This window comes from Prosopis cineraria, unplaced genomic scaffold (genome assembly GCF_029017545.1).
Source record: "Prosopis cineraria cultivar Desert tree isolate PC_DT_omini unplaced genomic scaffold, ASM2901754v1 PC1959, whole genome shotgun sequence".
In the NCBI taxonomy this organism is placed as follows: Eukaryota; Viridiplantae; Streptophyta; class Magnoliopsida; order Fabales; family Fabaceae; genus Prosopis; species Prosopis cineraria.
The window spans coordinates 5,642-19,753 of record NW_026557284.1 but is presented as its reverse complement, the minus strand read 5'-3'; the positions used below and the strand labels follow the sequence as shown (position 1 = coordinate 19,753).

At 30.5% G+C, this 14,112-nt stretch overlaps 1 protein-coding gene and 1 pseudogene across 1 annotated transcript; both read right to left on the bottom strand.

Moving 5' to 3' along the window:
• Positions 1–4,122: 4,122 nt before the first annotated feature.
• Positions 4,123–11,177, bottom strand: LOC129301206 (cytochrome P450 71A1-like; annotated as a pseudogene).
• On the bottom strand, positions 10,935–12,775 carry LOC129301205 (cytosolic sulfotransferase 12-like). The gene is made up of 2 exons (XM_054939783.1): positions 11,597–12,775; positions 10,935–11,306 (listed from the first exon to the last, which is right to left on the bottom strand). The coding sequence occupies exon 1, from the start codon at positions 12,764–12,766 to the stop codon at positions 11,627–11,629; it is 1,140 nt and encodes a 379-aa protein (XP_054795758.1). The 5' UTR covers positions 12,767–12,775; the 3' UTR covers positions 10,935–11,306; positions 11,597–11,626.
• Between the last annotated feature and the right edge of the window lie 1,337 nt (positions 12,776–14,112).

Below are 14,112 nucleotides of genomic sequence, written 5' to 3'. Positions count from 1 at the left end.
CACATCAGATGAAATAATTTTTTTTTTCAAAAAACCTTTTGTTGATCATTTAAGAGTCTAGGTCAGACTTTTTTATTTAATCTAATGTAGGCTTTTTTTCTCATTAAAAAATCCATATTAGCATCAATTTGACACTTAAGAACAAAATTAATAATGTTAATTGACATATCAACATTGTTAACATCGTTTGTACTATGTCAACGTCTATATAAAAATGTAGGAATTGACATTATAGATAGAATAAAGTGTGGGGACTTGAAACAAAAAAAAGTATAGAAAGCTAAACAAAAAATTAAGCAAAATACAAGAATTAAAAGTAATATTTTTCTTAAAATTTACTTATTTTTGATAACAGAGGGAGCACATTGTTAAGTACAGCATTAAAAGTAGCTTGATATCATAGGCCAATGGCCAACAAAAATCCCAACCTTGGTTAGCTGGCCCTAGCTATCAAAATTGCCTTTTTTATTTTTCCAACTGTTTGGTTCTTTACATTGCACTAAACCTTCCTTCAAAAAACAGTGTTTTTTTAGTGAGCGTGTGTATGTATATAATGTTATAAAACATTTTTCTAAAAAAAAAAGAAAAATTATTAGCTATTGTCCATATGTCTAACATTTTTACTCGATTTTATGGAAGTCTGGATAAAATATGAGGGGAGATATTCCAATAATTTTTAAAATTTCATCTACCCAATTAAATTATTACCACGTCATCATTCGGGAACATTTCTCAGAATTGAATAATGGGGTCAACGGCTTAATTAAGATGAAAAAGAACACACATTACGATTGTTTTTGGGCAAAACTATTACGATTTTGCTAAGCTTTTCATCACATGTCGCCAAATTATTGAGACATTCAATGAGGAACTATAAGATGCATTTAAAAAAAACAGAGAAACATGGGATATGAAGAATTATATATATATATATATATACACACACACACACACACGCCATGAGAAAAATGGCTCCCTTAAATATAAAAATAAATTGTTGTTTGATCAAAATTAATTGGAGGCACTTTATGCTACATTTGGTTAGTTCATAATTTATTTTACATCATTTCATAGTATCTATTACTAGATGCTATTTAAAAAATAATTAGTGATTAAATTTGTACATTTATCCTATTTAAATTCCTAAAAAAAACTCTTTCCCATATCAAAAAACTCTTTCTTAAAATTTAGAGCCATATTTGAAAACTGATTTATTTTTAAGACAATTTTATTAGTCTAATTGAACTCACTTTAGTTTTGATGAGTTTGTTAAAAATGACTTTTACAAAGGACTGGAGGGAGTAATTGTTAGGATTAACTAATTTTCTTATAAAAAGAGTTGATTTGATTGAAATTTTTTTATATTTGAGAACGGAGAGATATTTTAAATAAGGGAGAATCACATGTAAGATAATATGATATGATATTGTAGAGTTCTCCTTTCATTTTTATATATAAGAGAAAATAATTATATCATAAAATTTAAAAAAAATCAGTTAACTATAATAATTATATTTGAAAATAAAAAAATTAAACTAAAATACTTTTTTATTTAATCAAAATAATTGTTTCTCATAAATGAAAATTATGAGTTCATGAGGGGTAGTTTAAAAGAATTGTAATAAATATTTATTGAGATATGTGATTTTGCTTATAAAAAAGTAACAAGTATTAGTTTTTCTTATACATAGAAAGGAAGGGAATAATGATTAAGTATGTAGAAATATTTTAAAAAAATGATAATAAAATTTCTTTGTATTATGTAGATGACATTTTGATCCCTCAAAATGCTATAATTCCCTTGAAGTCTTGAAAAACTTTTCTATTACTAAGAAATTAATATAAATAATCAAATTGCCTTTAATTCAAATATCAATTGCTATTTACAAGTTTTATTATAAAATTCACAACTTTTTTCTTCTTAAAATCATAAGAATACAACAACAATTTATAAGTTCGTATTTGAAATCTTGATATTTTTCAAGTGTTGTAAATATTAATTACTATTTATAAGTTTTATTCTAAGACTCACAACTTTTTTTTTTAAATTGTAAGAATTCAACAACGATTCATAAATTTAAATTAAAGGTAATTTGATCATTTATATTAATTTTTTAATGATAGAAAAGTTCATAAAGACTTCAGAAAAATTATAATATTTTGAGGAACCAAAATATCATTTATCTAAATTTTATTATTATTTTCTCAAATATTTTTGAAAGTTTTAGTTTTTTTTTGAAAAATAAGTTTGTAAAGTATTATTATTAAATTTTATTAGAATCTGTAATTTTATATCAAATTGTCTCATAGTTTGAGATGAAGAAAGCATCTTCTATATTTTAATGACTAATAAAAATTTACAATTTTTTTCTTATATATTATTTAATTATATGTAATTTGTTTTTTAATGATTATTAGAGTTATAAAATTATATAAAAAATTAATAAAAATAAAAAATGTAAGTAATTATTATAAACACATGTTGACCTAGGGATGGTTGCTTCATCGACATGGAGAAGGGTCAGTCGCGTCATTAATGAGTCTCTGGAGCCAACTCAGGAAGAGCTTTCACATAGGCTACTACTGTAGTAGCTCTATAGCCATTATTGTAGCGCCAGGTTGTGTTGATAAGGATGCTCTTAATTTTGGTTTTCCTTGTCTTGATTTCTGTTTCTTTTGTCCTTTTCATATATGCATATTTACTCCCTCCTAACCTTACCGCGAAGCTCAATCTGAAACGAGTCTTTAATTCTTAATAATATAAGATATCTCGTAGGATATTAATTACTTTTTCAATTCTCTTTATGAATATTTTTATTAATTTTATTGATATCAATATAAAAAAATAAAAAAATATAAAATTTTAAATATATCATTATGTAACAAATTTAAAAAGTGATGTCATGTTATTTTTTCTTTCTCATGAAGGATAATTTTAAAAATACATTTTAAATATTATCTAAAAAGTCACACCATGATTTATAAATAGAACCAAATAGACCTTTTAGAACGTGTATTATGAATGAAATTGGAGGGAGTATATTTTTTAAATATTAGCTCTATTTAGACTTCTTAATCATGAGAGACAATGTAATTCAATATTAAAATTTATTCATTTAAATAAGGGTGAAATTAGAAATTTATTCTCTTTTTAGACAAGGTTAACGACTTAGTACACTTCTTTATTAGAATATAAAAGAAGAGCCACATTTAAAGATTAGAAGATAGATTATAAATATATAAAATAAGAAAGTATCTAATCAAATGATTTAAGCTATTTTGATAAAATATACTATCTTTAAGTATAATTAATATAAGAAATCTAACACTTTTCTTGATTACGGTGAATTAATTAAATGTGGCTTATAGTAGAGAATGGAAAGAGTATTCCCTTCATCCTTATATAAGGTATTTTTAATTGAGATCATGTTTGCTTACTAAAATAAAATGAAATAGAATGAAATAAAAAAATAAAGGTAAAAATAAGATGATCAAAGTGGGGATGTGAGCATATTCATAAGGGAGATGGGTAATTTAGTTTATAGAATTGGGAATCATGATTTATGAAATTTTTGAAAGATGTGATGATTCTCATATTTATAATATATATTAATGAATTTTATCATATTTAATATAGAAAAAGAATAATTTAATTTATTTTTATATTGACTTTTTTAATTCATTCTATTCCATTCCTTTCTACCAAGGGGACCTAATCTTACATACCAGTTAAAAATTTAAATTTTAATTAATACGGCATCAAGTAGTTTATATTATAGACTATCAATTACTATATCCTCCGCCTTCGAAAGTACATATGGCACCGGACGCATGGCCTCAATCGTTTCCGATGCCGGACACAACTCAAATTGGGCCCCAATTATCTAGCCCTCTCATGCTGGCCCGAATATTCCCCCGCACAAAGCCACAATTCACGAATTTTGGTCCCATTTTTAGACCCATCCTAGCACAAAACACGTCAAGTCCACAATAGATTATAAGAGAGACTTTCTTAAGAGGGAGGATTGCACAAAAGCCCTCCAAAGTATTCCCATGTGTAGAACTATCAATTAAGGTCAAGCTCATCAGGCCAGCCATTTAAGCTTGAAGTAATCATGATCATGTGTGAAACGTAGTATTATTTTAAGATTACATAATTATACAACTAGCTTTTAAAGCTTATGTTTGAAAAGTATAGTGTTAAGTACAACATTAAAAGTTGCTTGATATCATTGGTTAACCCTTCTTTAATTTTAACAGTCAATAATATTCTGGTAAAGGTAGAAATAATCCTCATCTCCACTAATGGAGATTACATAATCATACGACTAGCTTTTGAAGCTTAACAAATGGGCGAGGGTTCTTGGCAACAAGGCGAAGATGATTTTTCTTGTGAGTAAACAAGTCCATTTACTACCTCAAAGCCTATATCTTCCCCTTTAGATCCTTCTGGCATTTCCCAGTCATATGAACAAACAAGATTATTAGCGAGTTTTTTAGCCTGGGCATATTCTTCGACCTGCTCCAAATGGAATTAACTCCATATCTTGTCCCTTAAAATCTATGACATTGTCCAAGAATCTCTCAGGATAGAACACTTCTGTGTCATCCCAAGCCTCAGGATCTTTGTGAATAGCCCATGCATTCACGTACACTGTTGTCTTGGCTGGGATTTCAAACCCTTATATGATGCAAATGCAACTTTTAGTTGTTTCTCTTGGTGCAAGTAATGGTGCTGGTGGGTGTAATCTTAGTGTTTCCTTTACAATAGCTTTTAGATAAGTGAGTTTTTTAACGTCCCCTTCTTCTATGAAATCTTTCTGACCGTACAGATTTCTAACCTTCTCTTGCACTTTTTGCATCACTCTTGGATTCTTCATTAGCTGGGTCATAGCCCAAAGTATTACTTCTGCTGCTGCATTCGTTCCTGCTGCAAGCATGTCCTGCATATATACATATATACATGTGTCAATTTTAAACCCACTTTCGTTTTGTCAAAGAAAAATATCTTTATTTTAAACCCACTATCATTTTAGGGTTATTGTTTATTTTTGCTTTTGAATTATGTTTGTAAGAGCAGCTAGTGTCTAGAATTTTTTTTTCACAGCGATTTAAAGTAATTAAATCATAATAATATCGCCCCTAACATTAAATGGTCAAACATTAATAATTAACTATATTGACTCAAACTTAATATTAAGGGTAACATTGCCACAATTTAATTATTTTAAGGAAAACATTGTTATGATTTAAATTACTTCAAGGGTAAGATTACTATTATTTGAGTCACACTTATTTTTGAGTTAATAAAATTAATCATCAATATTTGGCCACTTAATATTAGGGGCAATATTGCTATGATAAATAGTTTAAGAAACTATATACTCATGTGAAAATAGTTTAGGGGCAAAAATAAAACTTAACTCTTCATTTTATTTTATAACAAAGTGGAATCAAAATGACTAACATTAAATTCTTGCTTTATTGCCTACTCTCCAATTTTGGTTATATATAGAGCTCATTTAATTTCACCGAATTATATTGAGAGATGCAATGAGGATCTAAACGATTTTTCAAAAAAAAAAAAAACAGAGAAGAGAAGTTAAGAATTATATATATACCATAAGTAAAGACTTAAGGTGATCAAAAGTGAGGTGAATGGAAAACCATGGCTGATTCTTGAGGCGAAGGTAGACATCAACTATATCTTCTTCTTGTGGTTTAATTAGGCAATTGAGGACGAAGGTGTCCATCGATCACTTGTTGGTAAAATGCATCCATGTCCTTGAAAATCCTCTCAAGACGACCACTCAATCCTGTGAGTCTATCAATCCACCCTGTGAAATGAAAATAATCTGAATGAAGAGGCGCCCACAACGCCATCATCTCATTCACCATCCCATGGAACCTTGAATACGATCAACAATACAACAAATCTTCATCAGCTATGGAATGATACTAATGAAGCATACACATGAGATTTGATGGAATGCGCGCCATCGCTCCCCATATATGTTGTTTGATTAACTCATTGCTCCCAATACTTTGAAGTATTCTTTATAATTAATTAGATCTTTGTTTGAAAAAAAATGTTGAAATCAATTTTAGCCCCCCACTTTTAGATAAATTTTCAATTATGGCCCCCTCACATCATAACTCTGATTTGTCCTTGAATTCAGTCTCTTAGTCGTAGAGCATATTTCGTGGAGTATATTTCCATATTCTATTACTGCTGATTTGAAATTAAACCCCTACAAAGATCCTTTATTGAAATTCTTCCTAATATATATGTATAATAAATCATGAACAACAATTATGTATAATCTATGAAAAAAAAACGTTTGCATAATATCCAAAATTAAATTTCTCAACAAACAAAGAATCAAGTTTATTTTAATTAGGGAAAATTACATATAGGTTTTGTAGAGCAGACTTATTTACAAATAAGTCTCACACAATTCAGAAATCACAGCTAGATTCCTTGTGACTTGAATGTAATTTGAAATTAAACTGTAAAGATAATAATACTCTTATTAAGCATACATGACATCAATTAAATAATTAAAGTTACAAGTATTTTATTAGCAATTTACAACCATAATGTTAATTTTTTACAACTATAACTTCATATATCTAATAGTTAAACAATCATGTATTACTAACAAAGTTTAACATTAATTGTTTATAATTACTTCATTATTACATATATAAAATTACAATTATAAAACATTAAAGTTATAGATGTAAATTACTGATGAAGTAGTTGTAAATTATTTAATTGATATATGTTTAATAGAGACATTATTGTCTTTTTCTTCAAATTTCAAATTATACTCAAATCTCAAGGGACATAGTTATGGTTTCTAAATTTCACAGGACTAGTTTGTGAATAAATTAATTCTACGAGACCTATATGAAATTTTTCCTTTTAATTACCTAAATTTTATAGGCCTTTTAGTAATCACCCTGTCACGCCCCAAAAATAGAGGGTAATTGGCATGGAATGTGAACCACATAACACATCTCCGCAAGCCTCTAACCTTAAACTCATTTCATTTCTAAAATGTAATCAAATTTATATTGAAATTTTAACATTTTTTTATATTGGTCATTAAAATAAAGTTTTAAAAGAATTTTGTAAAAATATCGATAAAACCTTACTTGTAAATAGGATTATCCAAAACTCTACAATACAAAAATATTCATAGGATACCATGTCAATTAGGAGCTTAGCTCTTCTAATGAACAAACAGCATATATACCAAAATAGAAGCCCTCGATGTAGCATATGTGGAGCACCTAACTAGATCCCTCTGAAATAAAATACATAAGCATTAATAGTTACATAAAAAGGAAAATTTTGATCAGTTCTTTACCCAACACATCTATGAGTTCTCATGGAGCAACGGGGGATCGGCATCAACTAGGGTATCTGAGACCAAAATAATTTTTTAATAAATAACGTCCCAACAATAAATCTTTAAACATAAAAAAAATTAAATAATTATGTAAGTAAAGAGACAACGATCTTTATAAAATTTAATAAACTTCGAAATAAAACGATTCTATAAAATTTTAAATAAAATCTCGAACCATTAAGATCTCATAATAAATAATATTATCATTTGATTGCAAGGAAGCAAATAACAAAATTAATAATTATAAATAATTTAGTATTTAAAACCAATGGGATGTAAAGTTACCAAATAATCAAATTCATATAATAGGGACTTATCAGAACAATTAACAAACGTGGACATATAGTCCACGAGGGCAAATAACCAAATGCGGCTCTTGCCACGAAAACAAACGTGGACACATAGTCCACAAGGGTAAGTAACCAAATGCAGCCGAAGTTACGAAACAAATGTGGACACACACAGTCCACGAGGGTAATGCTAACCAAACGCGACTCAAAACCACGAAATCAAACGTGAGTACGATGCTCACAAATAACTATTCCTCCGTTCCACGTGCGTTGGCCATCGCACGGGGCTAGTACCTCCTATAAGCACCCTGCTAGCGAGGTGTACCATGGCGCGCCAAGGGCTAACAGAACTGTCGTTAGCAACCAGTGTTCTGTATAAAGTCCCCTTGAAATTCACTTTCAAACCAATTTTAAACATGCGAGAATATAATCACTATTAAATAAATTTTTCATTTCCAATGTCGAACTCGTATGAATCATTTTTTTTGTAGCAATTCAATAATTTCTAGAATGAAAATCCAATAATTAAAATCCAAACTCGTATTTACTGATAAAATAAAATTATCAAATATGATAAAGATAACTTTACAAAAATAAAGTACTTTAATCAACAAAATATCTAATAATTATATTGTTGCTGTAAAAAGGATTTGTATAAAAATGTAATATTTCAGTAAAAAATTTTATTAGACATCAGTTGGGACGGTATCCACTTACCTGTATAGTTCCCAAGTGTATAATTTACTTCCAAACTAGTCTCCTATGTGAAAATGCTTTGTCTTTAAATTCCTAATATTCACATAATACCATTGTCATTTTCTCAAATATACTTTATCATTCAAAAATCTTTAATCCCAAACAACACAGAAAATAAGAGAAACAAAACCTTTACTTTTATCTTTATCAACATTGCATCAAACATAATATATAAATAGCAATTTAATTCTTAAATCACCAACTCAAATGTCTCTCCCAAAAATCTCAAATTTCTATTTTAACTTTTATTGCAAAATACATAAGCCTTACAGGATTATTTAATCAATGATGACATACCTATCATTTTTTTTTTTGCCACATAAAGACCAAAATTTTCTTTTTTAAACATTCGTCAAGCATTCTTTACAAAGGTTGTCCTATATACTAATCAACTCCCATTTTTCATTAAAGCAAATTATCTACTAATAACTATTTAATTAACAACAACATAATTATCATATGTATCTTGTCATCATATGACAAGTTCTCCTAATAGGCATTTCATCAACCTCAAAAACATTAATCCTAAATCTACAATTCCAACCTATTTTTCCTTCAATTTCATTCCAACAGCTCCCAATATATGTTTTGAAAAAAAAAATGTCATTTGAACCTATTTCCTCTTACAATAACCAAATACTTATACAAATCCTCAAGGTTTAGTTTGATTAAATTTCCCATACTCCCTCTTATTCTCCTAACAGCCTCAGCACAGGAAAATGAAGGCTTCATTTCTAGCCAACATCTTATAATACACGTGCAAAATGAAAAAGAGGAAGGGAGAAAAATTATAGCTCACCTAATCAGTTGAACAGTAAAGAACAGAGTTTAAAATTCCCTCAGTCCACATCGACGACTATCACCAAGAAGAAAGAGATGCTACTCAGATCAACAATGACTGAAGTTGGAAGGAGAGTTGACTATGCTTGCAAGGAAGAAGAAACTGAAGCTCACAGTTGAACAGGGGAGGAATGGACTCGCAATTTGCAACCCCCACGTAGTGGTTCTCGAAGGACGCTACAGCAGCGGCGAGCAAAGTTCCTGCTCTCACCGACGGCAAGTTAAATGGCGGAGAACAGAGGTGACTGGATCGGGAGTTCAGAGCTTTTGATCACAAATTTCTCTTGCTCTCACATGGACCAAAGACTAACCAGAGCAGGAACGAGGAAGAACGCTACAGTCATCCAAATCGGTTTCACTGGAGGAGCAAGAAGACGGAGAGGGCAGATCGAAGAAGGAGTAGAGGCTACTATTAGATTCTCACTCTCCTATTCACTGAGAGGAGCCACTGTCGGTGGAGAAAAAAAAAAAAGTCAAAAATGCTCTCTGTTTTTTCGCACAGTGGAAGATAAAAATCTAATTAAAGAAAATTTGGAAAATTACATGAAAGAGCACAAGGAAAAATTACCAGAAAGGACACAAGGAAAAATTACCAGAAAGGACACAAAATTTTCTTATAATTCAAGACAAAAATAAAACCGAACTTTTACTTAATAGGATTTGGACTTTGAACCTTCAAGAAAATTGCTAGAGAAATTCCAATAATTTACTTCTTCCCACTTGCTATAAAACTAATCTAAAATTTAGGATCATTATAATTTCTGTTCTTTTTCCCTTTGTTTTTGAATAATAGTCCTAGCAAGCCCAAAAAATTTAAAGATTCAAAATACAAACACTAGCTCACCACAAAAGTGGTCGGGCGTTCATCTAGAAAAAACATTAAAACAAGGGAGAATGACAAGTAAAGATTTTGTAAAAACATTAATGTTAAATTAAGAATTTTAATATTGAAACATGGTAGAAGGAGTACTCAAAATTTGAGAAAGTCATGTTTTCTTAATTTGACATTATTGTTCTTATTAGGTCCTTACTTGTCATTCTCCCTTAAAACAATCCACTGACATAGTGGGGACAATCTGAATATCAAAACCTCCTCCACTCGCATTCCTAGCATGTTGGTTCACACACTTAATACCCTCACGATACATATGAGCAATGTATATTGGGTAAATCAATCCAAATTTGTCTCATCTCCTGTATAACAGCCTCCAACTGATGATAAGAGTATCCTTCATGAATCATCAGATTGAGTGCATTCAATGAATCAATAAAAATAGTCACTTTTTGGCAAATTCCTCTCTTGGATAATTTTCAATGCATTGTGCACCACAGCCAATTCAATAGCAGTTGGGTTTAATTCACCAAGATTTTGTTTGAAGCCAAGTAGCCAATCTTTATGCCAATTCCTTAACATCTCCACCGGCCAGATGTCCTGCTGGATTAACAAATCCATCCACGTCAAACCGGAGTTCATCTTCTTCTTGGGGAGTCCAGTGAGTGTCCTCCCTGCATTTGGCATTGAGAATGATTTTACAACCTCCCCTAGGAATGCTTTCCTCCATGAGTTGATGCAAAGTTGAATTAGAATTTTAAGTTTAACAAATCTACTTCATGTTGTAACATCCATTGATAAGGATCAAAGGGAATAATATTCATTGTAATAATTTAACAAGTAAACAGAGACATGCATCTATCTCAACGTTCGAAGAAAAGCTTCACAATAGGATTCTCACACTTGGAACTTCACAACACTTCATCTTTCAAACATATAGCTCTTATACGTCACTATCAGAGAATAACCAATTATCAAATGCTATCGCTATGCTTCTTCTTCATGTTCAGTTTGGCACCTCGTGAAGAATATTCCTTCCTGAAGATATGCTTAATTAAGATATGAAGTCAGCTAAGACTTCAAAGTTCAGAAACATACATGCTCTGCAGGTATACTACAGTCATTTATTGCAGAACACATTGATAATCGATAAGAAATTCAAGTATTCACCTGCATCATGAAATGAAAAAAATTAGGTCAAGAGAGACCGTGGATAAAAGAAAAGCTATACAACTTTGCATATACATGTATGTTTTTAAAATTATTGATCTGACTAACATATTTTAAATACTAGTTATAAAATGTGTATTTTAACAGCTTAACAGGAAGAATGAAATAAACTAGAATAGAGTTTTAAAAAAAACTTATATAGATGAAAAAACTAAAAAATCTCTTACCCCAATACTTAGATGTAAAAAAGTGATAGAAACTGCACTTTTAAATTAAAGTTTTTCGCATACCTCATTATTTTTGGTCGAGTGGGTTCTCAATCAAGATTTGTGGATCTGAAAGTTCAACCCATGTTTCCCCAGCTTCTCTTGAGTAATAACATTTAGTTTTTCAATCATGTCAGAGGTGAGAAAATTCTCCCCTTCCCCAACATCTCCACGCCTAAAGTAGATGTTGTTCTCTTCCCCAGTCAACAATTTTCCAGTCTTATTCACTTCCAAGTTGCTCAAATTCTCAAAACTACAAAGCTTTAGTATATCATTAATAACATTACCACTCTCTTCCTCCTTAGTAAATCCATGCCCCATAAATTCAGCTAAGTCCTTCAAAACCCTTGTTGGCTCGCTCTTCAATTCCTCATACGTCAAAAACATTACTTTATATGGCCTCTCCAAACTCTGCTTGTAGTATCCCAAAATGTGATCCCAAAATGGGCCAGAAGGATTCCTTCCTTCGCAAAATCTCTCAAATGATTCCTCAACTGACCAGTTAGTGGGCTCTTGGGCTTGTGGCACTAACTTTCTGATGAAGTGCCACATCGATGTGAACATATCCTTAGGATTTCTACACAAGTACACGATTTTACACTTTGATAGCTTCACAGATTCTGGCAAAGAAATGTATGACATATGGCTTGCAAAGAGCCTTGGTGATGGGAACGATCTCAGATCAGGGATGTTTTCATGGATGTAGATATTGATCTCTAAAAAGGGTACAAGATCATGAGGGTTAGCAGTGACGAGAGGGTGAGGGTAAGATTGGTTCTTATCAAGATTTGGATTTGGGTAATGAATCATGCGATTGATCATCGCATAGGTTAGGGCTTTGAGCCAAGTGGTGCCAGATTTTGGTAAGGTGACAAGAAGAATGTCAGAGTCATGAGCGTTGAAGTGTTTTTGGCTATTGAGGATTCCTTGCAACTGTTTTGTGGTGTGCCAGAAACCGTCATATTGATGGATGGTAATTGGTCTCCAAAATGTATCGCTAGGTAAGTTGGCAATGAGGTCCTTGTTTTCTTGGGTTAATTCAACTTTCTGAAGGTACTTGGGAGTATCGGAGGGTTCAGAATTTTTTGCCGCCATATGTGTGTTTGTATGGTGGCTGGGAAAGTTTAGTGTGAGAACACTTGTGCAATGATGAAGAGGTTTATATGCGATCCCCTCTACAAGGGCAAAATCCATGGTAAAGGAGAGCCGGAGAGATGGTATTTTAAATTAAGTAGTATCGTGTAAGACAAGTTACAATGCACTCCAATTATAATTAAGCTTTAATTTACACCAATAATGATGAAAGCAACAACAAAGATCATGGTGCACCGCATGGGAATCTCAATTGACACCGACAATGATGACTTTATTAATATATTAATTAGGTTGTCTAACTTTATTTCAAGTTAATTATTACTCTCTTCTATTTTTTTATAAAAAATATTTTACTCCATCTGTCCTTTTTCATAAAACAATTTTTAATAAAATTATACATGCCAATAAAGTTCAGTAAATATATTTTATAATCTTTTTTTAAACACAAAATATAATAATATAAATTTTTAAAAATATCCTTCATTCAATACTCCCTCAATCCCAATTTATAATTATAAAAAATTTATTGTATCAAAATATGAGACACTTTGATAAAAATAAAATTTTATATTTAATTATACTTGTCTAATATTACCTTTCGCTCCTTCTTATATTTATTGAGGTGGCTTTAGTTAGTGGAGTAATCAATTGATGAGATTCTATGAGATTAATCGCTGCGATTAATTATTATTATTTTAATGCAGAAAGATCTTCTAGTGATTCACATGGCCTCCTTCACATATAAATAATTTTCTAAACTTTAGATATGTCCTTACCTATCACCTTCCTAAATTTTTAAAATATAAAATTAACTTCCTCACTTTTCAATTTTTTAGTATAAAGTATAAACCCCTTGCGGGCAGGATTATTGTTAATAACCTGTTGACAAAGTTTTCCCACGTCACACAAATTATAGTATTTGGTATTTGATGTGTATTAAGGATATTTTATTGATTTCATCCTATTAGAAAACAATGTGATTTTGATGAGGGCTAAATTAGTCATTTTTCTTCTTCATAGGGTTCCATCTTCTTGAAAAATGAGGGCGTTAGATTTGTTAATTAACTTTGAGTTGGTTGATGCACACACTGAATCGCTACGATAGAAATAGTTCAAATCACATATCTTGAAATTAAAGATGATATATAACTCTTGAACGAATAACTGAACACAGGTTAAAGGGTAAACTTGCCATAAAATTTTTTCACCCAGTGCAATTGATATCCTTAATTTTTGATAGATTGATACAATGCTATTCTAGAAGTTTTAGAAAAGGTGCAATATTTCCCTATTGTAATGTTTGATTAACGTTAATCATTAATTAGTTGAATAATTTTGAGGATTAAAGAGTAATTATGTCCTAAAAGATTGTTTGATGGAGCAAATGGTATTCCAAACTTTCAGTTAGAGAAATTTTTTCCTTTGTAGTTGATGAGTGGTAAGGG

Coding starts and splice junctions, on each gene's coding strand:
- LOC129301205 (XM_054939783.1), bottom strand. CDS start 12,766: ATGGATTTTGCCCTTGTAGAGGGGATCGCATATAAACCTCTTCATCAT.